This window comes from Chelonoidis abingdonii, chromosome 12 (assembly GCF_003597395.2).
Source record: "Chelonoidis abingdonii isolate Lonesome George chromosome 12, CheloAbing_2.0, whole genome shotgun sequence".
Taxonomy (NCBI): domain Eukaryota; kingdom Metazoa; phylum Chordata; order Testudines; family Testudinidae; genus Chelonoidis; species Chelonoidis abingdonii.
The window spans coordinates 4,477,014-4,501,058 of NC_133780.1; the positions used below are offsets into that span (position 1 = coordinate 4,477,014).

Here is a 24,045-nt window from a genome sequence, read left to right on the forward strand (position 1 = left end):
ACCAGCACTGACCGTTCTTCAAGGGAAACCACACAGGAAATGCAGGTACCAAGCACATGTGTGGTCTGAGCTACATCCTCTCCTCCAACTTCCCTGGACTGTACAGGAGACCTGCACTGTTTGGACAGAACAGCTTTGAATGCAAGCAGGTCAGGGCCCCTCGGCTGGCTTTGCTGAACTGGGTTTCAAACTAATGTAAGCTCACTCTATATCTGCACTAGCGGCCTCCTAAATCATTTCCACTGTGATGTGCTTGGGTACCGATCCCGCTTTTCCCAGCTCAGGCCCCAGAAGCAGTGCATTCTGGGAAACTCAGCAAACCCACCAGGGCATTGAGGGGCAGTACTGGGAGGGGATGTTGTGATGAACTAGGAATGTTCTTAATGTTTTCTCTAAATACTGTGTTGGTGCCTCAGTGTCCCCTAGGCAGTTCTTAAGTATCTGGTAGAGCAAAGGGCCAGTGCACCTAAATGTCTGACACTCTATCTCCTAGCAACTGATGGCCTGGGCCCCTCCTCTGCAAAGGTGCCAGCTGAAAGTGTTGGAGACAAAGAGATCAGGTGACCTCCTGGCCCGGGAAAGGAGCTGAGCAGAGAGGAGGGGCTGGAGGGGGTGGTGAGTCTGAAGCTTGCTGGGGATGAGGAGTGAAGTACAAACCTGGGGGTCTGGCTCACTGACCCCCAGAATGGACCCGGCCGAGGGGTCTGGTTTGCTGTATCTACAAGCTCTGTTTTAGACCCTGTTCCTGTCATCGGAATAAACCTATGGTTTTAGCTGAGCTGACTGAGAGTCACGTCCTGACTGCCAAGTGGGGATGCAGGACCCTGTGGCTTCCCCAGGACCCCGCCTGGGTGGGCTCGCTGTGGGAAGCGCATGGAGGGGCAGAGGATGCTGAATGCTCCAAGGAGAGACGCAGGAGGTAAAGACATGTGAGCTTCTTGCCCTGAACAAGTCTTCTCCAAGGGAGAGGAGGCTCCCCAAAATCCTGCCGAGCTCTGTGGGGAGCTGTTCCAGAGCATCGCCCGGGGAGTCCGTAACAGATGTATGGACCTGTATAAATCTTTGGCCACAGCATGTTCCATGCCCTAGCTGTGCAGATCTGCAGAGGATGTGGGTCTGTTACAACCCCACGTAAAGGCCCTGGCTATCTTGTTCATACTGTAGAGAGGCTCATGTTTTTAGCTCTGAAGCTGCCTGGTTCAGTTCCTGCTGGTGCTTGTTATGCTCACATGCATGCGTTTCCAATCCTTTAATCATCCTCCTGTGTCCTCTTTGACCCCTCTGCAATTTATCAGCATCCTTCCTGGATTGTGGCTGGACTCAGGATCCCAGCATCGGTTGCACCAGGGCCAAATCCAGAGATAAAATAACCTCCTGGCTCCTTCTCCAGATTCCCCCGTTTATACATCCCAGGCTCTCACTGGCTATGTTTGGCCGCAGCTCATGTTCTTCTGATCGTCCACCATGACCGCCAAAGTTCTTTGTCCTACAGTGCTCATGGGCTTTGTGCTCAGTGTGTCCTTTAGCATGTGTGAGGCAGAATGCTGGTATGTGTGTTAGTGGCATGCTGGGGCAGGACTTAAAGAGGGCAGAGTTAAGGTTGTTTTGCGGGGTGGGGATTTTCCCTCTGAGTGTTTATACATCAGTGACCTACAATCTGGTAGATAAATAGAGAGGTTTTCGGATTTAGTGTAGGCAGTTCGACACTAGGAAGGATTGCAGCCAGCCAGAGAGCTCCCTGGAAATTGATTGTAACCACTTCAGCAAATACACGAGCGTGAGCCTGACCCAGGGGCTTTCACAGGAAATTGCCTTTGGTCAAGAACTCGTGTAACATCAGGAGGGTTGTTCACACCATCAGCATCCTTTGATGCTGCGGGTTAGCTCAGATCAGCTTTTCCTGTCCATGCTGGGTGCTGCCATTTACTGCTCTCACCTCCCACTCCCCAGGCTCTGCCTGTGTCCCAAAGACCAGCCTCTCCCACTGCTGAGATGGGCAGGGCTGCAGGGGATGTGGGTGGGGATGGGCAAAGGCTAACGACAGGAAAATGCAAGATCAGTGTTGTGTAGCATGAAAGAGCAGGTCATTAAACCTGAGACTGAGGTTGGGCCCCCGGGGAGGAGCCAGTAGCAGCAGAGCAAAGAGCAGTGATGGGAGCTGGCCCTGTGAAGTGGGGTTTGAAGAGGGATCTGAAGGTGGATTGAGAGACTCCTTTAAGCCCTGGGTGGGAGAGAGGCCAATCCAGACACTGGAGGCTGCATGAACAAACCCTTGTAGGCCCAGGGGGGAGAAGATGAAGGACCAAGGAGGGAGGTGGTGGTGGAGTGGGGTCAGGAGGGACCTTCCCCGGGGCACAGGTTATCATAGAACTGTGGGGTATCTTGCTCCTTCCTCTGGTGCTGGCCAATGTCACAGACAGGAGAATGGGTAGAGGGATCCCCGGCACGGCTGGCTTTAAGCCAATTCACCTGATTCCCCGGAATCAGGCCTCGCGCCGAAGAGGGCCCCACACCTAAGGGGGCCCTGTTCCGGGGGTCTTTGGCCGCATTTCGGTGGCAGGGGGTTCTTCGCTGCCACAGAAAACTCGGAGTGGACCCCCCCACTGCCGAAGCCCCGGACCACTGCCGAGCATTCCAACTGGGCCCCGCGAGTCATAAAGCCAGCTTGGTCTGGCAATTCCTGTGATCCAGTGAGTTCAGCCCAAGAACTGGAATGGGGGCAAAGCTAGGGACAGAGATGTGGGCAGGGACAGGGTCATGCAGCACTGTCAAGTGAGAACAAGCAGCATGATCCGCTCCTGCCTTGAACCTTGTAGAGTCAGTTATGAGAGCAGATGTGCGCACAGGATGTGCCTGGGCACACCCTAATGCAGGGGTGGGCAAATGGCTTCTCTCCCTGGCGCGGCAAGCCGCGGGGTCCATGCTCCTGGGCTGGAGCACCCGGCCAAGCACAGCAAGCCACCGGTTCCTCCCCCACATTCTGTCCTCCCCTGGAGCCATGCCGCCAAGCTCGCAGCGCTCTGGGGGCTGGGGCTGTGCACTCGCGCGGGGCAGTGTTTCGCTCTGGGTGAGGCAGACACGCGCCCCCCTCCCCTGGAGCCATGCCACCACGTGCAGCGCTCTGGGGGCCAGGGCTCCCCGAGGAGTCAGACACGCTCCCCTCACCCCATGAGCCATGCCGCTGCGTGTGCAGCGCTCTGGAGTCCGGGGCTGCGCACTCCTGCAGGACAGTGTTTGGCTCCATGGGGAGGTTAGGACCCTCATCTCATAGTAAGGGGTCCGGGGCAGGGGAGTTTGATAAGGGTGGGGGCAGTCAGGGAACAGGGTGGGTTGGATAGGGTGGAGTCCGGGGTGGTGTTTACGGGGCAGGGTTTTGGAGAGGGGCATCAGGGAGCAGGGGGGATTGGATGTGGCATGGAGTCCCTGTGTTCTCCGGGGTGGGGTGGATAGGGTCAGGCAGGATCAAAGGACGGGTCGAGGGGGAGCAGTTGAGGGTTGGAGGGGTTCTACTGGAGGGGGTGGTCAGGGGACAAGGATCTGGGGGGGGTTGGATGAGTCAGGAGTTCTGGGGGGGCTGTCAGGAGGTAGGGATGTGAGAGGGGTTGGGGGAGACAGGGAGTGGGGGTGTTGGATGGGTCAGGAGTTCTGGGGGTCCTGTCAGGGGATGGGGAGCAGTTGGATGGGGCATGGGAGTCCCGGGGGTCTGCCTGGGGGCAGGGGGGTTCTGAGAGGGGAAGTCAGAGGGAGGGAAATAGGAGGGAGTGGATGGGGGCAGGGCTAGGGCAGGGCTCCCTGGGCGTACACCCTAATGAAGTGGGCTGCGCACACCTATGGAGAAGAGACTGATGGATTTACAAAGATAAACTGAACCGAGAGAGAGAGCCTAGCCTTGGGGTTATGGCACAGGGCTGGGACTCAGCAGATGTGGGCTCAGCCCCCAGCTCTGCCCCAGACTCCTTGGGTGATTGTGGGCAAGTCACAGCCGTCAAGCTCAAACTTTGCATGTGCACACACGGGATCTCCTCTGGCTAGAGAATCTGTGTGGGAAACGCCCAGTGGAAAATAGCCTCTCTGGAGCAGATGGAGTTGATCATGGGAAGCAGTTTGTTAGAAGCTTAGCAAGGGGGTCACCACGAGTCATGTCTGGCTCTCAGGATGCCTGTCGGGCCGTGCGTTTTTACTTCCTATGTGGTGTCCTGCTCACATGCAGAAGCTGCAGGCTGGGCCTGAATCCAGCGAATCACTGTGTTATATTTAAAGCCCAGAGTGAGGAAGCTGATTTAATCACACCCAGCTGCTATGTAGAGACTGATTCTTCTGGCACCAAGCAGGAACAAGGAAAGTGAGGCTGGGCTCTAAGCACAGAGTAACCGACCATTTAAAGAGGCAGAATCAGGACTGGCCTTAGACCAAATGATGCACCAGGACCAGCGAGGAGCATCTGTGGCACCGAACCCCTCCACTTAAACTTTTTAATTTTTTATTGCATTTGTAGCCCATTTCATGATTTTCATATGTGATTTGCATGTATGAAATCAGTGGCATATTAGCCACTGGGTCCCTGGGGTCCATGGTGAGGGGCTCCAGCCAACTGGGAGCTCCCGTAGCCCCAGCCGCCAGATGGGCAGGGTGGGGGAAGCCCCCTCGCCCTGACCCTGCTCCCTGGCAGCAGTGCCAGGCAGGATGGGCTGCGGAATCCCCCCAGCAGCCCCCAACCCCACCCCCAGATACTGTCTCCAGCAGAAGCACCAGGCAGTGAAAGAAGCCCCAATATCCCGACCCTGGGCCCCTGCAGAAGTGCGAGGGGTGGCCAGAGAAGCCCCAGAACCTGGACCCCTGCTGCAGCCTTGGGACTCGAGGGGCTCTCACCTCTCCCCGCCCCCCTGTGCCCAGGGGCCATGGCACAGGGACAGAGCTTCTCTGGTCTTGGGACTGCAGCCAGGTGGGAGCAGAAAGGAGCAAAAGGGTTTTCGGGGTTGCAGTGGGGGGGACAGGGGTGGGCCCCAGGGAAGAGGCAGAAACGGGTGGGGCTGTGCCACAGGCAGAAGGGGGTGGGGCCACAAGCAGAAGTGGTGGACCACTTGGTCTGGCCCAGGGCCCCAGGAAACCTGAATTTGCCTCTGCATGGGATTCTTAATAGTGCAGAACAGAACTCACAGCTCAGGGGGCTGGGGGTGGTGACTTTAAGCATCTTTGAATCCTCGTGGATTGTGGGCTCCTCTCAAGGCTGCAGGGGCCCCAGCACAGCCCAGAGGGCCTCAATGAGTCTGATTTATGGCGACCTCCTGAAGCTGCCCTATAGGCAGAAGGGCTGTTTGGGATCTCAGCCCTGGCGCTGGGCTGTGTAGCTCCACTTATGACTCTCGCCTTCTCCTTCCATAGCTCCCACATCCAGGGAACTGTCCCTGGGCTTGATCCACAATAGGGATTAGTGGGGACTAGCTCAGCCCCCAGTAGCAGTGCATTCTTGGAAACTGCCCCCTCAGAGCATTGAGAGGCAGCAGTGGGAGGGGATGTTTGTACTCTGGGGCAGGGCTCAAAGACAGCAGAGTTAAGGTTGTTTTGCGAGATGGGGATTTTCCCTCTGAGTGTTTATACATCAGTGACCTATGCTTGTTTGCTAGAACAGCTGCTTATCAGATTGTGTGTTGTTTGACCAGCCCATGCTGCGACAATCCAGCAGGTAAATAGAGAGGTTGTGTCACAGGTACAGAGGTTATGTCCCCAGGGGAAGGTCTCTGCTAACCCCACTCCACCACCTCCTTCCTCCTTGATTCTCCATCTTCTCCCCCTTTGGCCTACATTCCCCAGTGTCTGGATTGGCCTCTCTCTCCTAGGGCTCAAAGGAGCTCTCAATCCACCTTCAGATCCCTCTTCAAACCCCACTTCACAGGGCCAGCTCCCATCACCACCCTTTGTTCTGCTGCTACTGGCTCCTCCCCCGGGGCCCAACCTCAGTGTCAGGAGGTGATAGCAGCAAATGGCAGCTCCTAGCACGGACAGGAAGCGCTGATCTGAGCTAGCCCGCAGGATCAGAGGATGCTGATAGTGTGAACAACCCCCCAGGTGCTAAGCAATTTCTTGACCAAAGACAATTTCCTGTGAGAGCCCCTGGGTCAGGCTCATGCTTGTGTGTTTGCTGAAGTGACTACAAAAATTTCCAGCGAGCTCTCTGGCTGGTTGCAATTCTTCCTACCACCTGCACTAATTCTGAAAACCTCTCTATTGACCTGCCGGATTGTAGCAGCACGAGCTGGTTAAAAAACACACAGTGTGATACGCAGCTATTCCAGCAAACGAATGCAGGTCACTGATACATATAAACACAGAGGGAAAATCTCCGCCCCACAACACAACCTTAACTCTGCCCTCTTTGAGCCCTGCCCCAGCCTGACACTAACACACATACCAGCACTCTGCCCTCACACATGCTACAGGACACGATGAGCACAAAGCCCGTGAGCGTGGAAGGACAGCGAACTTTGGGGATCATGGTGGATGATCAGCTGAACATGAGCTCCCAGTGCGACACTGTGGACAAAAGGGCTAATGTGATCCTGGGGTGTATAAATGGGAATCTCGAGTAGGAGCTGGGAGGTTATTTTACCTCTGGCTTTGGCCCTGGTGTGAGTCCTGCCGGGATCCTGCATCCAATTCTGGTGCCCACAATGCAGGATGTTTCAAGGACTGGAAAATGCAGGCAGGCACATGTGACAAGCACCAGCAGGAACTGAACCAGGCAGCTTCAGAGCGAAAAGCATGAGCCTCTCTACAGTGCGAACCAGAGAGCCAGGGGCTGTATGGGGGGCTGTAACAGACCCACATCCTCCGCAGATCAAGCACTACTGGGGACACCGAACATGCCGTGGCCAGTGATTTATACAGATCCATACATCCCCTCCCACTCTGCCCCTCAATGCTCAGGGGCATGGGGGGAAGAGTTCTTAGTTTCCCAGAATGCACTGCTTCTGGGGGCTGAGCTGAGAAGAGCGGGATCAGTACCCGGAGGACATCGCAGTGGAAATGATTTAGGAGGTCACTAGTGTGGACGCAGGGCAAACTTGCATCAGTTTGAAACCTGATTCAGCACGGCTAGCCGAGGGGTTTTATATTCAAAGCTGTTCTGCCCAACCCATGCAGGTCTCCAGCACAGTCCAGGGAGACTGGAGGAGAGATGTAGCTCAGACCACACATGCGCTTGGTACCTGCATTTCCTGTGTGGTTTCCCCTGAAGAACAGTCAGTGCTGGTGGGAGCCCTGAGCTGCACAGACCGAGTCTGAGGCCAGTTAATGGGGGGCCTCCTTCCCGCCTCTGAGCACCTGCTGGGAAATCAAACCAAGGGCGCACTTGGCCAATGGAGGACGAAGAAGGCTACACGGTATTAAACTTCCAGCCAAAGCAGAGACAACCAGGCCGCCCCCTGGGAGCTGGTCCCCAAGGGAAGTGACCAAGCATCCTCCCGGGGCATCTACTTTCACAACACAGCGGTTACAAGGGGTGACTGGGGCTTTGAAGAGACCCACGGGAGCTGAAATTTACTGGGACCTGGACACCCAACTCCACTGGACGGCTCTGACAGTCCCAGCCTGGGCCTTTGAGTAAATGGGCCCATCTTGCCTTAAAACCTAAGGACCAGCCCCTGTGTGTTGCTTCACCTGCATCCCTGCAGAGCCAGGGCAGGTGCGGGGTTTAAGTCACCTCTGCTCTTCCCGGGTTGTTAAAATGGGATGAGTGGAGGGGTCCTGCTTAGATCCTGGGCAGAGGGGAGCAGGGGCCCAGCAGCCCCTGCCGGGCAGAGGGTGCAAACACCCATGCTAGAGGAATGGCTGGGTGGGGAAAGGTTTTGTTCCCAGTGAAGCGGGAGTCAGAGATGTCCACATGGTGGCACCAGAGTCCCAGAGCCCCAGAGATGGGAGCGACCGGCTCTGCGGAAGGCTTGTTTAAAGAGACCCCCCTGCCAGGCCAGGCCAGGGGCTCAGCACAGAGACCCGAGGCAGTGCCAGGGGTTAGTGACTCAGCTGTAAGCAGAGACAGAGGGGAAGTTTAGACACTGTCTCCTCTATAAATAGTTTATGACCCAAGCACTGAGTCAGAGAAGAAGGGGGGATGGGGGGGATCGAACATGAATAGGACAGAGGTAGGGGGGCAGGGAGGGCTGGGAACACCCCTGCCAGAGCAACGATGGGAACCATCAAAGCCGCGTCTCGGCGTCTCCATGTGGCAGAAATCCTAGATTCGCAGCTAGGCCGAGAACCTGGAAGAGACGAAGCCGTGAGTGCACCTGGGGCTGCTGCAGATGCCAGGGGACTGGAGCCCAAAGCTACAGCCCGGAGCACGTGGTTAAATGGCTCCTGTTATTAAAGCACAAATCGGGCCATTGTTTTCCCCGTCGCTCCTGCTCTGACTCTCCTGGGGCCCCTAACCCGAGTGTGCCCGGGCAAGTGGGGCTCAGCTGAGAAAGTGTCTGATTCCCCCTGCAGTCTCTGCCCCCTGCCTGGGGACCAGACTCTGCCAGGGACTCGGCCCACAAGCCCACCAGCCTGCCTTAGTCTACCCCCTCTGCTGCTCCACCCTCTGGCTCCATCTTCCCTGCCCAGCCCCCTCTGCTGCTCCGCCCTCTGGCTCCATCTTCCCTGTCCAAACCCCTCTGCTGCTCTGCCCTCTGGCTCCATCTTCCCTGCCCAAACCCCTCTGCTGCTCTGCCCCCTGGCTCCATCTTCCCTGCCCAACCCCCTCTGCTGCTCCGCCCTCTGGCTCCATCTTCCCTGCCCAACCCGCCCTGCTGCTCTGCTGCTCTGCCCTCTGGCTCCATCTTCCCAGCCCAACCCCCTCTGCTGCTCTGCCCTCTGGCTCCATCTTCCCAGCCCAACCCCCTCTGCTGCTCTGCCCTCTGGCTCCATCTTCCCAGCCCAACCCTCTCTGCTGCTCTGCCCTCTTGCTCTATCTTCCCAGTCCAACCCGCTCTGCTGCTCCGCCCTCTGGCTCCATCTTCCCTGCCCAGCCCCCTCTGCTGCTCTGCCCTCTGGCTCCAAATTCCCAGCCCAACCCCCTCTGCTGCTCCGCCCTCTGGCTCCATCTTCCCAGCCCAACCCCCTCTGCTGCTCTGCCCTCTGGCTCCAAATTCCCAGCCCAACCCCCTCTGCTGCTCCGCCCTCTGGCTCCATCTTCCCTGCCCAGCCCCCTCTGCTGCTCTGCCCTCTGGCTCCAAATTCCCAGCCCAACCCCCTCTGCTGCTCCGCCCTCTGGCTCCATCTTCCCAGCCCAACCCCCTCTGCTGCTCTGCCCTCTGGCTCTATCTTCCCTGCCTAACTCCTTGGTCAAGAACCTCCTGCTCCCTGCAGCCCCTGCCAAAGCTTCCTCTCCCTGGTCCCCTCTGGGACCAGGAGAGGCCATTAATGAGGCTCAGGAGGGCTGGATTGAGGAGCCCATTGTTAAATATTTGTTCCCCATGTAGGTACTGACAGACTGTAATCAACTCTCTCCTTCACCTTCTCTTTGTCAAGTTAAGTAGTTTGAGCTCCCGGAGTCTATCACTAGACGGCAGGTTTTCCAATCCTTTAATCCTTCTAGTGGCTCTTCTCCGAGCCCTCTGCAATTTATCAACATCCTTCTGGCACCAGGATAGAATCCCAGCCATGGTCGCAGCAAGGCAAAATCCAGAGGTAAAATAACCTCCTGGTTCCTACTCGAGATCCTGTTTATACATCCCCCGGGCACATTAGCTCTTCTGCTCACAGCATCATACTGGGAGCTCATGTCCAGCTCACTCTCTGCCACCATTATCTGTCGCTGCTTCCCAGGATAAAGTTCCCCCGTCCTGTCAGCGTGGCCTACAGTCTTGATTCAAGAGTGTCTGAGCCCCTCTCGTTTTTTCAGTGTGGACACAGTTCAAGTCACAGACCGGAGTCAGAAGGTCTGTGTGGTGCAGTATGACCCGGCTAGCATGGCTGTGAGATCTACAGCCAGCAGTTGTCAGCCCAGGTTCACACTGCAAGCACAGACTTGGAAACACCATGTCCACAAGGCCGGGTCCTACAGACGAGATCTGGGTTTACAATGCAGTGTGGATGCTCAAGGCCAGGACCCACAGACTAATGCAGTGTGAATGCTCCAGCGATTTGAGCATTGGCTTGCTAAACCCAAGGTTGTGTAGTTCATTCCTTGAGGCGATTATTTGGGGAACTGGAGTAAAAATCTGGGGATTGGTCCTGCTTTGAGCAGGGGGTTGGACTAGATGATCTCCTGAGGTCCCTTCCAACCCTCATGTTCTATGATTCCCAAAATCTGCATGGGGAGCCCAGAACTGGGACTACAGGGCAGGGTGAGGCTCCATCTTTCTTTCCACCATCCCACAGACCTGGGTTTACAATGCAGTGTAGACAAACCCCCCGAGGCTCTGCTTTGATTAAGGAGTCCCTCTGGCTCTGCTTGGGTCCCAGTAGGCTTCCCTCCTTTCCCCAGCTCTATTTCTACTGTCACCAATCACGGACCCTGTTGGGAGGGGAGGGTTTGGATCAGCCCCACCCCATCCTCTGGTTTTAGCTGTGTCAGAGCAGGTCTCCGTCTCCGTTCCTGTGTCGGTGCCCAGATTCCTCCCCGGCAGCCCGGTCCCCGTCACCCTGCCACCTGCCAATCCGTGACCAGCTGTCTTGTCCCAGATGAGGCACTGTCCCAGAAATAGCCCCCGGCGCCCTGCCCCATACCCGGCCTCTGTTTGTGGCCTGCTCGGATCTCGGGCTTTCCTGGTCCCTGGAAGCAGCAGCCCCCACCCAGGTGAGTGAGCATCCTGCTCGGCTTTAAATTTCCTAGCCCAACTGGGACCCCAGTCACCAGTTTGCTGACAGTGGAAAGAGTCAGAGCCTATTTTCCTAGCCCTTTGAGCACTGCCAGCGTCTAGCCCAGACCCTGGCGCAGAGAGACCTGTCAGTGGCCGCAGGCTCGTGGGGCTGTTCAACTGCAGTGCAGACGCTCCGGCTCACTCTGGATCCCAGGCTCTGAGCCCCTCTCCCAAGCTGCACTGGAGCAGCCACCCGGCAATTCTATAACCTCGCAGCCCTAGCCAGAGTCATCAGCCATGCCCCAGTCCCTGGGGTGTGACTGCAGCGGAGACATCCTCGTAATCTCTGCGCGACCATGGCTGGTTTCTTGGCATCAGAGCTGGCCTGGAGAATGTGATCCTGCTTCATATGCCAGCAGAGACAGGCTGGGGGCCCAGAGTTGGGAATCTCTCTGGGCACAAATCCTTCCAGCCTTCCCATGGGCAGTTCTTTGGCCACAGGCTGGGTGGCTATGATGCATCTTGTCTAGCCATCCCATGCACCTGGTCTCTCGTAAGTTGCCGGGAAGGGGATGCCCATCTGGTACTGTCTAACCAGTGACCGATCCCCTCCCATTGAAATTCAGCCCCGCTGTGCTTCCCTTTCCCGTCTAGGGTGACCAGATGTCCCAATTTTATAGGGACAGTCCTGATATTTGGGGCTTTGTCTTATATAGGTGCCTATTACCCCCTACCCCATCCCAATTTTTCACATTTGCTGTCTGGTCACCCTATTCCCGTCCCATCCCCTCCCTGACTCGGTAGCAGTGGAGAGCTCTTTGCTGAGCAATCGTCATGATGTTCACTCAATGCAATTCCGGTCTCTCTAGTAACCCAGGAGCACTTTCCCCGACAGACCCATGGGACAGAGTTTGCAGCCAGAGCCGCCCGGGGAGAGGAGCGGTAAGAGACGCGTCGTTAATGAATCTGACCATTCTGTGCCCTGGTTCTGCACGGAGCCTTCACTACATCAGCCAATAATAACAGCCCACGTCCTAGGGTCTCTCTTCAGTGTAATGCAACATTTTCTTGGCACCCTCCCCCCCGAATCCATCAGACTTACCCAGAACCCATCAACTGCTGACACCCTCACCTGCCACTTGCTATTATATTTGTTTTAGAGAAACAGCTAAGTGACCCAACTGAGATCAGGGCCCCGTTGTGCCAGGCGCTGCACAGACACACAGTGGGAGACAGGCCCTGCCCCAGCTAAGATCAGGGTCCTGTTGTGCCAGGCGCTGCACAGACACACAGGGGGAGACAGCCCCTGCCCCAGCTGAGATCAGGGTCCCGTTGTGCCAGGCGCTGCACAGACACACAGCGAGAGACAGTCCCTGCCCCAGCTGAGATCAGGGTCCCGTTGTGCCGGGCGCTGCACAGACACACAGGGAGAGACAGTCCCTGCCCCAGCTGAGATCAGGGTCCCATTGTGCCAGGCGCTGCACAGACACACAGGGGGAGACAGGCCCTGCCACAGTTAAGATCAGGGTCCTGTTGTGCCAGGCACTGCACAGACACACAGGGGGAGGCAGGCCCTGCCCCAGCTAAGATCAGGGTCCTGTTGTGCTAGGCGCTGCACAGACACAGAGAGTCACTGCCCCAAGGAGTTTACCATCTAACTAGACAAGGGCAGGTCTGTTTTCCCCGTTTTACAGCTGGGTTACTGAGGCATAGGGAGATGAAAGTTCAGATGTGGAGCTGGATGGGAAAATGGCAAGACAATCTGAGTTCACAGGTCGATGTTAGAGCACTTCGAGTCACTGACCTTTAATGACAAAGTGACACTCAACCATCATCATAGCAGAGCTGGGCCCCCATCTAGCCCACTCAACACACACACACACACCCCTCATCCATTCCTCCCTCAGACTGCAGCAGGTCTGCTGGCCCCAGCAGCAGGTACTCCCCAGCTTTCTAGCTGAGGTCTCTGGGGCTTGTGGGCCCATACTGACACTGTCTGCCTTTGCTTTGGAGGTGCAAGGAAGCCGGCTGAGACGGCCAGGGAGGGGTCTGAGCTGGAACACGGCCTCTGTGTGATTGTGGACAGCTTCTACAGATACGCCAAGGGCCCGCCTGGAGCAAAGGCACTGGACCAGGTGGCTTTCCAGAACCTGCTCAGCAACGAGTTGAGCCATCAGCTCACGGTGAGACCCGGCAACTGGCACCCCAAGGCAACCAGAGCCATCAACCACTGATTGCTAGCAAAGAGGATCTGCTGATACCTCTCAGCCCTGCCCTCCAGCCTCCTGCTATCCCACTTCTGGGCCTCGCCCCCTCAATCCCGACCTGCAGCCCCTGCTAACCCAGGACTTGGCTCCCCTCCCCACAGTTCTGCCAATGCCACTAAATCCTGACTCACTGACCCCTGCTATGCCATCTCTGGCTCCCCACAGCTCTGCCAGTGGGCTTCGAGCTTGTATCTCACCTCTTCTTTATACAAACATCTGTGTGTTGGGGAGCCCTGCTAGGCCGATACCCTCCAGAAGGGGGTGGTATTGCATCCATCCCAGCAGTAGAGCCTGTTACTGATCTGTGTGCCAGACCCTGCCCCGAGCGCTGAGTCTCTGTTTCTTTGGTGTGTTTTAGAACACAGAGGTCGAGGCAGCCGTGATGCGCACATTTGAGAAGTTAGATGCCAACAAAGATCAGAAAATCTCCTTCGACGAGTACTGGCAACTCATCGCCTGGATTTGCCAAGTGATCCGGCGCCGTGATTATAATGAGTAGTGACTGGGAGGGTTGTGTCTGGTGGGGAAACCGAGGCACGTGCCGCATCAGGAAAGGCTTCCAAATCCTTTGCCTTAAAGACTCAAAACAAACCTGCACCTCCCCCTCCCTTGGAAACCCAGTGACCTTAATCTGCCTGCTGGGATCTCCCCACCCCCATTCTGCACATCTCATGCGCCCCCCCCGTCCTCCTTGCCAGGATCCCATCCTGATCACCCCTCGGCCTTTTCTCTCCATGCTGCCCATCACTCCCCAGTGCTGCCCAACTCCCCCACTGCTGGGATTCACCCCGTACACCCCGAATCCATCCTGGCCTATGCTCTCCATGTCACCCTCCTCCCCTGCTGCCAGAATCCCTCACCATTCCACGCCCCCCCTCCAGCCCTGGCATAGGACGCCCACTCCACCCATCTCTCCAGCTGCTGGGCTCCCACGCTGATCCCTGCCCCGTCGCTGGGATCTCTCCCCCACCACCTACGGCCTGCCCTCCCAGCCCCACCCTGCTATCACTCGGTAACATGGCTTTAATAAAGAGTCTGCTCTGAGCTCTGGGTGCGTCTCTGTTCTTACTGCAGCCTGGATTGGACTGGTCGGTTCTGAAGCGTGGACACGCAGTACAGCGCACAGCCAGCAGAGGGCAGTGGGGTGCCCCCAGGCTGGGCACATCATTGTCACACTGCAGGCGGGACTCAGACAGGCCAAGTTCTGGGACCTTCTCAGCCGCCCTGGCATCCCGCCGTCCTCCGCCCGGCATCCTCCCCTGCTCCACCCTGGCATTCTTCTCTGCTCTGCCATGGCATCCCCCTGTCCTCTGCCCCAGCATCCTCCCCTGCTCCTCCCTGGCATCCTTCTTTGCTCTGCCCTGGCATCCCCCCATCCTCCACCCCGGCATCCTCCCCTGCTCTGCCTTGGCATCCTCCTCTGCTCTGCCCTGGCATACCCCTGTCCTCCGCCCTGGCATCCTCCCCTGCTCCACCCTGGCATCCTTCTCTGCTCTGCCCTGGCATACCCCTGTCCTCCGCCCTGGCATCCTCCCCTGCTCCACCCTGGCATCCTTCTCTGCTCTGCCCTGGCATACCCCTGTCCTCCGCCCCAGCATCCTCCCCTGCTCCACCCTGGCATCCTTCTCTGCTCTGCCCTGGCATCCCCCCGTCCTCCACCCCAACATCCTCCCCTGCTCCGCCCTCGCATCCTCCTCAGCTCTGCCCTGCCTTGGCATCCCCCTGTCCTCCACCCCGGCATCCTCCCCTGCTCTGCCCTGGCATCCTGTGGGTCCCAGCAGCGGGGCCAGGGCTGGCATCGTCTGGCCATGCTGTTATACGATGGGGCACGGGGCAGATTTGTGCAGCAGACAGAGGTAAAGGGCATGGGCTGAACCTGGAGCTCCTGCTCACATGAATCAGAGGGGGAGAGGCCGTGTCTACACCAGAAGCACTTGCCTGATGCATCGTACCAGCAAAGCGCTCCTAGGGTACACGCCACTCAGACTGTCACCGCTGTCGTGGTGGAGAGAGCCTGGCACACAGGGCCTGTGGTAAGACCCAAGGCTGTGCTGTGAACCAAAGCCAGGCCCTGTGTCAAAGCAGATGCCTCCAAAGTTCAGTGTTTGGTACAGGCACTTGGCAGCAGTATCGCTGGTGCTGCTAAAACACAGACGCCCCATAGCGATACCAGGTGCTTGGTGTTCATGGGCTCATGCTCCAGAGGCTGGGCCAGGCCCAGCCCAGCACAAAGCCAGGCAGAAGCACAATCGTGGCAGCTGGTACAGGAGCACACGACGCCAAGGAAAGCGGAGGCCAGGGTGATGGATGGGGCTGGTTTGGTCGAGCCCACGGGTACAAGGTGCAGGGGAGTAACCAACCACGTCACGCAGGTCCTGCTGCACCACTTGTTTGGATCTGGGTGCAAAAGTGATTCAGAGGAGGGGGATCTTTGTCTGGCTTAGGGGGCAGTGGAAAGTCCCGCCGCTGACTGAGCTGGTCCGGTGTCATGGGCGGACACGCCCCAGTGCGCCTGTACACATACAAGGCACTAGTACCATGCTTTGTCGGCAATTAACCTGGCCGAGCCTCTTCACCACTGAACTGAGTGTGTGGTCGCTTGGGGCAGTTCGATGGAGGTCTCCTGAGCCAGCTGTCTGCAGGGCCGGCGGGGCACACAGAGAAGACAGACAGGCACGCACGAGAAACTGACAATGCTGGAGTGGCGATGCCTTGTAGGTTTGCCCTGCTGCATGATAGACTCATAGACTCATAGACTTTAAGGTCAGAAGGGACAATGCAGGCCACAGAATCTCACCCATTCACTTCTATAACAACCCCCTAACCTATGTCTGAGTTATTGAAGTCCTCAAATTGTGGTTTGAAGACCTCAAGCTGCAGAGAATCCTCCAGCAAGTGACCCCATGCCCCCTGCTGCAGAGGAAGGCGAAAAACCTCCAGGGCCTCTGCCAATCTGCCCTGGAGGAAAATTCCTTCCCCACCCCAAATAGAAGTGGCATGTCTGAGGGGCAGAGCCAGAACAACTGTTCGCCTCCCTTGTCTTCTGGTACGCTTGCCGAAGTTCCTTTATTTTCACATGGCACTGCTTCGTGTCCCTGGTGTAGCCCTTCTCCCGCATGCCCCAGGCAATCTTGGCATAGATGTCAGCATTTCTTCTGCTGGATCAGAGCTGAGTCTGTGCAGATATTTCTTCCCATACAGCAATAAGATCCACCATCTCCTGTGTGCTCTATGCTGGAGCGCATTTACATCAGTAGCTGACGTAGATCCAGCTCTTTTCTGGAGATGCTGCCTGCCAGAGAACCTACTGAATGGACAGTGACCAGTTCATCAGGCATTGCTATGTCAGGATTTCATATTGGTATTCAGACACCAAACACGAGTGTTTTGAAGAACATGCGTCTGTTTGGAGACAGTGTCATTGACCCCAAACAGTGACTGGTGCTAAGGGGGGGATTTGTCCGCACAATTTCTAGTTACTATAGCACTGCCATCAGCAGTACCAAGAGCTTCTTTCCCAATTTGTTTTCCCCTTGGCCTTTATGTGGTTTGCGGCAATGAGTTGGTTCACGTTTGCTTGCATTTGGTTAAACAGTTTAGTGATGTCACGCACATTGTAAGAGGGGGACGGCTCCTTCGGTAGCCAGCCCTTAATGCCGGGAGTTACAGGCTTAGAGACAGTTTCCCCTGTCTGGTGGGCACACTCATGAATGTTCTGTTACGTACATAGAAAAATATATTTTTCATATTAGCCTGTTTCCAATTGGCCTTCAGATTCGGATCATCTCGAAATGTGACCCATCATTCCAGCTAGAGTTTGGAATCTGCTACTTGGAGAGATCCCAGACTCTGGACTAGTCTCTATCCACCCGCTTTGGCCTGGGCACAGTTCTGATAAGGGGCTAGTACATCACTTCACAGAGAAGTTTACAGCAATCAGAAAGTGGCTTTTACACTGTGGCCAAATGTATCCATATCTCAGTGATTTAAAACCACAGCCACATGAACTCAGCAATATACGTCTCTAAACACCAGTTAGATCTGGCCCAGCAAGTGGTTTCTAGCTGGTTGCCTACTTCATTATTCACATACGGTAAACTGAGAGGTAGTTGATCCATCTGTTATTTGTAAAGCTCTTTCTTGATGCCTGGGGGTTTCTTCGCTGTGCACTGGTATCTTCTGCTATCTTCCTTCTGCGAGATGCACCCTTAACGTTGGTTAACAAATAGTGTCTTTGCTTCACATTTTCTCTTCGGTTCAGTAACCCAAATTTAATACACAGATTAATTTAGTTCATTTGCACTGAAATAGGGACCAAGTCTTTTATAACACAAGCTTTCCTTTTTTCTGATTTTCCCAAGTCTTTAGCACAAACAGACCTGTTTTAGATGCGTCTGCAGTTGTTGCATAGATATTCCTTTTCCCTTAACGTGTGCATTACCAATTTTTTCATAGTAAGCATAATGCTTGATTGCTAAAATGGGTGCTCTCAATCTTCTGTGAGAAAGTGTCTCCCCGGCTGAGCACTCTGTTTTAGCAAAAGAGTTAGGAACAGAATTTTTACTCAAGCTTTTTAGAGTTAATTTGCTTGTGATCCCAATCCTACCGTTATTAACAGTTCAGAAGCACAGACTTTACTGACCACTGCTTCGCTTCAACATAACATAAAAGAAAAGAGTATAAAAATTACACCAAAATGAATGGTAAATGCAGGTCTGTGCAAACACTTTGAGGGTATAAAACTTTCATGATACTTGTTTGTATTTGGTAGACAAAGATAGAATCCTGTCGAAATAGTTTGATTAACTTTAATATTTTGCATAAACAGGCATAGTATATATTGTTATATTTTTGACATCTTTGCTATAACATTCTTATGATTATATTTGAAATGCAAACAAGTTTATAAAAACAAGAGCTGTCAATTAATCGCAGTTAACTCATGCAATTAACTTAAAACTAATTAACTCGATTAAAAAAGTAATCACAATTAATCTGTTTTAATCACACTGTTAAACAATAATAGAATACCAATTGAAACTTATTATATTTTTCGATGTTTTCTACATTTTCGAATATATTGGTTTCAATTACAACACAGAATACAAAGTGTCAAATGCTCACTTTATATTAGTTTTGATTACAAATATTTGCACTGTAAAAAGAAACAAAAGAAATGGTATTTTTCATTTCACCTAATACAAGTACTGGAGTGCAATCTCTTTATCATGAAAGTGCAACTTACAAATGTGGAATAATTTGTTTTTTACATAACTGCACTCAAAAACTTTAGAGCTTACAAGTCCACTCAGTCTTACTTTTCGTTCAGCCAATCGCTCAGACAAACAAGTTTGGTTACAATTTGCAGGAGATAATGCCACCTGAAAGTGAGAACAGGCATCCACGTGGCACTGTTGCAGGCGGCATTGTAAGGTATTTACATGCCAGATATGCTAAACATTTGTATGCCCCTTCATGCTTCGGACACCCTTCCAGAGGACATGCTTCCGGGCTGATAACGGGTTCTGCTTGATAATAATCCAAAGCAGTGAGAACTGATGCATGTTCATTTTCATCATCTGAGTTAGATACCATCAGCAGAAGGTTGATTTTCTTTTTGGGAGGATTTGGGTTCTCTAGTTCCCTAATTGGAGTGTTACTCTTTTAAGACTCTTGACAGCATGCTCCATACCTCGTCCCTCTCAGATTTTAGAAGGCACTTCAGATTTTAAACCTTGGGTTGAGAGCTGTAGTTAGCTTTAGAAATCTCCTACCAGTACTTTCTGTGTGTTTGGTCAAATCTGCAGTGAATGTGTTCTTAAATCGAACAACATATGCTGGGTCATCATCTGAGACTGCCGTAACATGAAATATATACATCAAGGCATTCAGTCACAAATTAAAGCATTATTTTTTAAACAAGCATCAGCAGCATGGAAGCATGTCCTCTGGAGTGGTGGCTGAAGCATGAAGGGGCGTATGAACATTTAGCAGAATGGTATTATATTATTGTTTAACAGTCTGATGAAAATTGCGATTAATTTTGTTAATTGTTTGACAGCCCTAATAAAATAACCCCCCGAAACTGACATTTCGCTAATATTACCTTGAGATTAATGCTGAAGATTCCCCTTACACGGTTTCCTTTGAATAAAAAAACTGTGAGTAATAAAAGAAAATGCTTTTTGTTTGCAATTACATGACTTGTTGAGGCAAAACTATATATACATCTATTTATCACTCAGGCCTTTTTGAGCTTTGCAAAAGAATTAATAGGTGTTATAAAAGTTATGTGCCATGATATTCAAATAGTGCAGTACCACTTCTATTAAAAAAAAGTACAAAACTGACTTTTTGTTGCAACAGTTTTTCTTTAAATAGTCACATGACACAAACAACATACCACACAGGATAACATGTGTGACGTGAAACAAACTTGCAATTGTTTTTAAAAATGCTATTACATGGAAATAAGAAAAGCCCATGTTTCAAATCTTAGTCGGTGTTTAATTAGAAGCAGAGTCTGCATTTCTGTTGCTTGGCAACCATATCTTCACAAAAGTTAGGAGTCATTCCAGCTGTTGCATTCCTGAAGGATTAAAATAATGAATTCGCTGGGCTTATTAAAAAGAAAGTTTTTAGCTTGTTTTCTTTGCTCGTTTGTTGTTTTTTTTCCAGTTGCTTTGTCTTTTCCAGCGATGGAGGCGGCTGTAATAACTGTAACTTTTCACTTTTAAAAGGAAGAGAGGGCAGAAGTGAAGGGAGGCGGGGGTAAGGGGTAAGAAGCAAGGTAGGAAGGGAGGGAGACCTAAACCAAGGGAAATTAGCAAACTCTGTCATGTTGTCTTAAAGTACAGGCAGCAGCCGTGAGTGTAGTAAATGGAGAGAGGATATAAAGGAAAACATAACCAGTGGGGTAGAATTCAGATTATATTATGAGCTGTGAGCGAGGAGTGAGGCTCCGGGCGTGAAACACGATGGGAACCCGCACCCCTGGTTTTGATCCTGGCTCTCAGCGGACAGTGGGGGTTGTTGCCTGCTCATGAAAAACTTGTTTGTTCCCCTGTGTCTGTTACTTTTGTCTGCCTGCCAACTGGGTTGCAGGAGCGCCCTGGCCAGCTGCAGTTAACTGTTTCTGGGCACCTCCATGCATTAATGCAGCAACCCCAGGTGTTTACTCGCTCGCTCTCGGGGTTCCACTTGGAAGTTCTTTGTTATCACTCCCCTGCGATCGAATCCAGCTCCCGTCTCCTCATGCGCTCTGTCACCTGGACCATTTTTAACCTCATCCGATTTACCAGTCCAGTGACAGTATTGTTTGCTGCTTCCCACTCCTGGGCACTCCCGTTCGGCCTAGGTCTCGGTTCAGGCTTTACCGGAGCCTGGCACTTATCCGATGGTCGGCCTCTGCCCGTGGCTTGTTGGGTGGCTGGTTCGGGTCATTCCCAATGTCCCCATTGCAGCCCCGTTCCAGCCATTCCATGTTCCAGCTTTTAACTCTGCTTTGGCCACCACGTTTCCTTCCTGTATCCATTGTTCAGACACTACAAAAGTGCTCGAGTTTGTTGTTGCCCAGCAAGACTCAGACCAGGGGGCTGCAGATCCCTCTGTCGCAGGTTCTCTACAGCTGTTTCCAACCATCTGTGCTGTCCCGGGGCCTGCCGTAAGGTACCACGTCTCTGCACTGCTGGCTTCCCGGGCTCTGCTGTGTCTCTTGTTTCTTTTCACTCTTTTTCTGTCCCTGTTACTAGCCCCTAGCGGGTCATCTTAACCATTTAACTGCCACAGCCACAGTTTGCAATATTGTCCATTTCTAGCTCTTCTTACTTTTCAAGGCTACAATCTCGGCCTGAGCCTTACAGATTTGCTGGGCAATTGTCATGGCGCTCACACCTGATTCTGGTCTCTCTAGCAACCCAGGAGCACTTCCCCTGCGGGCCCATGGGGCAGAGTTTGCAGCCAGAGCCGTCCGGGGAGAGGAGCGGTAAGAGATGCGTCGTTAACAAAACTGACCATTCTGGGCCCTGGTTCTGCACGGAGCCTTCACGACATCAGCCAATAATAACAGCCCACGTCCTAGGGTCTCCCTTCAGTGTAATGCAACATTTTCTTGGCACCCTCCCTTTTTCCCCTCTGAGCCCCTCAGACTCACGCAGAACCAATCATCCGCAGCCACACTCACCTACCACAGCGAGAGACCGTCCCTGCCCCAGCTGAGATCAGGGTCCCATTGTGCCAGGTGCTGCACAGATACACAGCGAGAAACAGTCCCTGCCCCAGCTGAGATCAGGGCCCCATTGTGCCAGGCGCTGCACAGACACACACACAGAGACAACCCTGCCCCCAAGGAGTTTACAGTCTAACTAGACAAGACGAGGACTGTTTCCCCTGTTTTGCAGCTGGGTTACTGAGGCCTAAGCAGATGAAGGCTCAGATGTGGAGCTGGGTGGGAAAACGTCAAGACAATGTGAGTTTGTAGGTAGATTTTAGAGCACGTAGAGTCGCTGACCTTTATCATCATAGCAGAACTGGGCCCCATCTTTCTCTCTAGCCCCCCCCCACATCCCCATCCTTCCCTCTCGCAGACAGCAGCAGGTCTTGTATCCCCAGCAGCAGGTACTCCCCAGCCTTCCCAGGACATGGGCTCCTAGCTGAGGTCTCTGGGGCTGGTGGGCCCATACTGACAGCAGCTGCTTTTGCTTTGGAGGTGGAAGAAAGCTGGCCGAGATGGCAGAGGAGGGCTCTGAGCTGGAAAGGGGCCTCCATGCCATTGTGGGCAGCTTCTACAGATACGCCGAGGGCCCGCCTGGAGCAAAGGTGCTGGACCAGGAGGCTTTCCAGACTTTGCTCAGCAATGAGCTGAGCCATCAGCTCACAGTGAGACCCAGCTACTGGCTCCCCAAGGCGACTGGAGACATCAACCACTGGCTCCTAGTAAAGGGGGGGGTGTCTCTCTGTGACCTTCAGCCCTGCCCTCCAGTGCCCTGCTGTCCCTGCCTTGGGCTCCCCGCCAGCTCTACTGGTGCCCCTCAATCCTGACCTACAGCACCTTGCTGTCCCAGCCCAGGGATCCCCCCACAACTCTGCGAGTGCCCCTCACTCCCAACCCAGAGAACCCGATTAGCCCAGCCCTGGCTTCCCCCCGCAACCCAGCACTCTGCTGGCTCCCCTCAGTCCCAGCCCACATCCCCCTGCTCTCCCAAGATTTAGCTCTGCTCCGCACAGCTCTGCCAATGGCACTAAAACCTGACCCACAGACCCCCCCTCGCTATGCCAGCTCTGACTCCCCACAGCCCTGCCAATGAGCCTCGAGCTTGACTTGTATCTCACTTCTCCTACACACACACACAAGTTTGTGTGTGGGGAGCCCTGCTAGTCTGACCCTCTACAGCAGGGGGCAGCAGCGCGCACACACTCGCACAGACACACACCCAGCAGTAAAGCCTGTTACTGATCCACGTGCCCGATGGGTCCCCAGTAGTCACTTTCTGTTTTCTTGGTGAGCTTTAGAACCCAGAGGACCAGAAGGCAGCGCTGGACATGTTTAAGATGGTGGATGCCAACAACGATCAGAAAATCTCCTTCGACGAGTACTGGGATCTCATCGTAGAGATTTGCCGAGTGATCCGGCGCAGACATTATAACGAGTAGTGACTGAGGAGCTGTGTCTGGTGGGGAAACTGAGGCACATGCCTCAACGGGAAATGCCCCCAAATCCTTTGCCTGATGCACTCAAAGCAAATCTGCACCTCCCCTACACCCCCACACCCCCACTAAACCCAGAGACCTTAATCTGTCTGCTTGCCAGGACCCCCCACCCCCTTCCCTGTTCCGCACTTCTCGTGCTTCTGGAGCTGCCCCTATCCCCCTTGCCTGGATCCCACCCTTTGGTCTTTGCTCACATGCTGCCCACCTTGTCACAGTCCAATGGCCCCCTCCCTCAGGTCCCCTGGGGAGGCAGATCAGCACTGTATGTTGCTAACGCTGTTGCAAGCATCACAAGGTATTTTGGGAAGGGTTAAAGGTGTGAGTGCGGAGTAGATGATTCCTTTGCAGGTTGCGAGAGGCCAAAGGGGGAGGAAGGAAGAGAACAGACAATGGGTTACCTTGACACTTCAGCTCCGAAGAGAAGATGCTGGCCCCAGTCCAAGGTCACAGCGCTTGACAAGCTGAGCAGGGCTGCAGAGATTGCAAAAACGAGCAAGACGGCAAAGTCAGCGAATGAGAAAACGAAGTCCCACATCCCTGCAGCCAGTGTGTTTTGGGAAAGCTGAGGAGGCCACAGAAAGCAGGTTTGGACTGATACAAAGAGCACCAGGAACAGAGGTCCCTGAACGAAACACCCCCAAAAGAGCCCAGGACTTAAAAACCCTCCCGAGAGCCAAAGCAAGTTGGAGAAAAACAGCAGACCCTGGATGACCCGTGCATGGGACAAAAACTCCTGTCCACCTCTCCCCATCTTCTTCTTACGTTACACCCCAGCTTGGCCAGCCTCGGGTAGTGCGGGTGTGAGTATGAAAGGGGGTTAGGGCTTGGGGCACTAATGCTTTCTTCCTTCCTCTGAGTGACATGGGAACCCCCAGCACTCTCTGCTCTTATTTCATTAATAAAGTTTTAAAACTTAGACACTTGGTGTGCTCCATCATCTCCTCCCCTACCGATCCTGCGGCCTCAGCCTGATCACCTGACGCCTCAGACAGATTTTTGTTACCAATCTCCCCCACTGCTGGGAGTCACCCTATGCACCCCAAATCCGCCCTGGCCTCTGCTCTCCATGTCACCTACCTCTCCTCCAGCCCTGGCATGGGAGCCTCACACGACCCAGCTCTCCATTGCTGGGATCTTTCCCTGACCCCCTACAGCCTGCTCTCCCCGTGCCACCCACTGCCCTGCTATCACTCGGTAACATGGCTTGAATAAAGAGTCCGCTCTGAGCTCTGGCCGCGTCTCTGTTCTTACTGCAGCCCAGATGGGATGGGTCAGTTCTGGTGGGTGGACAT

General features: G+C 54.0%; 2 protein-coding genes across 2 annotated transcripts; both read left to right on the top strand.

Annotated features, from left to right (window-relative positions):
* The first annotated feature begins 10,678 nt into the window (after positions 1-10,678).
* LOC116829210 (protein S100-A16-like) lies at positions 10,679-14,082 on the top strand. Its single transcript, XM_032787920.2, has 4 exons — positions 10,679-10,774; positions 11,648-11,720; positions 12,792-12,961; positions 13,404-14,082. The coding sequence occupies exons 2-4, from the start codon at positions 11,678-11,680 to the stop codon at positions 13,542-13,544; spliced, it is 354 nt and encodes a 117-aa protein (XP_032643811.1). The 5' UTR covers positions 10,679-10,774; positions 11,648-11,677; the 3' UTR covers positions 13,545-14,082.
* Positions 14,083-20,497: 6,415 nt separating this feature from the next.
* On the top strand, positions 20,498-22,855 carry LOC116829211 (protein S100-A16-like). The gene is made up of 4 exons (XM_032787922.2): positions 20,498-20,713; positions 20,958-21,029; positions 21,753-21,922; positions 22,556-22,855. Exons 2-4 carry the CDS (start codon positions 20,987-20,989, stop codon positions 22,694-22,696), a joined length of 354 nt encoding a protein of 117 aa, XP_032643813.1. The 5' UTR covers positions 20,498-20,713; positions 20,958-20,986; the 3' UTR covers positions 22,697-22,855.
* Positions 22,856-24,045: the final 1,190 nt, after the last annotated feature.

Coding starts and splice junctions, on each gene's coding strand:
- LOC116829210 (XM_032787920.2), top strand. CDS start 11,678: ATGGGACAGAGTTTGCAGCCAGAGCCGCCCGGGGAGAGGAGCG. Junction 11,721..12,791: donor GCCGCCCGGGGAGAGGAGCG/GTAAGAGACGCG, acceptor TTTGCTTTGGAG/GTGCAAGGAAGCCGGCTGAG. Junction 12,962..13,403: donor AGTTGAGCCATCAGCTCACG/GTGAGACCCGGC, acceptor GGTGTGTTTTAG/AACACAGAGGTCGAGGCAGC.
- LOC116829211 (XM_032787922.2), top strand. CDS start 20,987: ATGGGGCAGAGTTTGCAGCCAGAGCCGTCCGGGGAGAGGAGCG. Junction 21,030..21,752: donor GCCGTCCGGGGAGAGGAGCG/GTAAGAGATGCG, acceptor TTTGCTTTGGAG/GTGGAAGAAAGCTGGCCGAG. Junction 21,923..22,555: donor AGCTGAGCCATCAGCTCACA/GTGAGACCCAGC, acceptor GGTGAGCTTTAG/AACCCAGAGGACCAGAAGGC.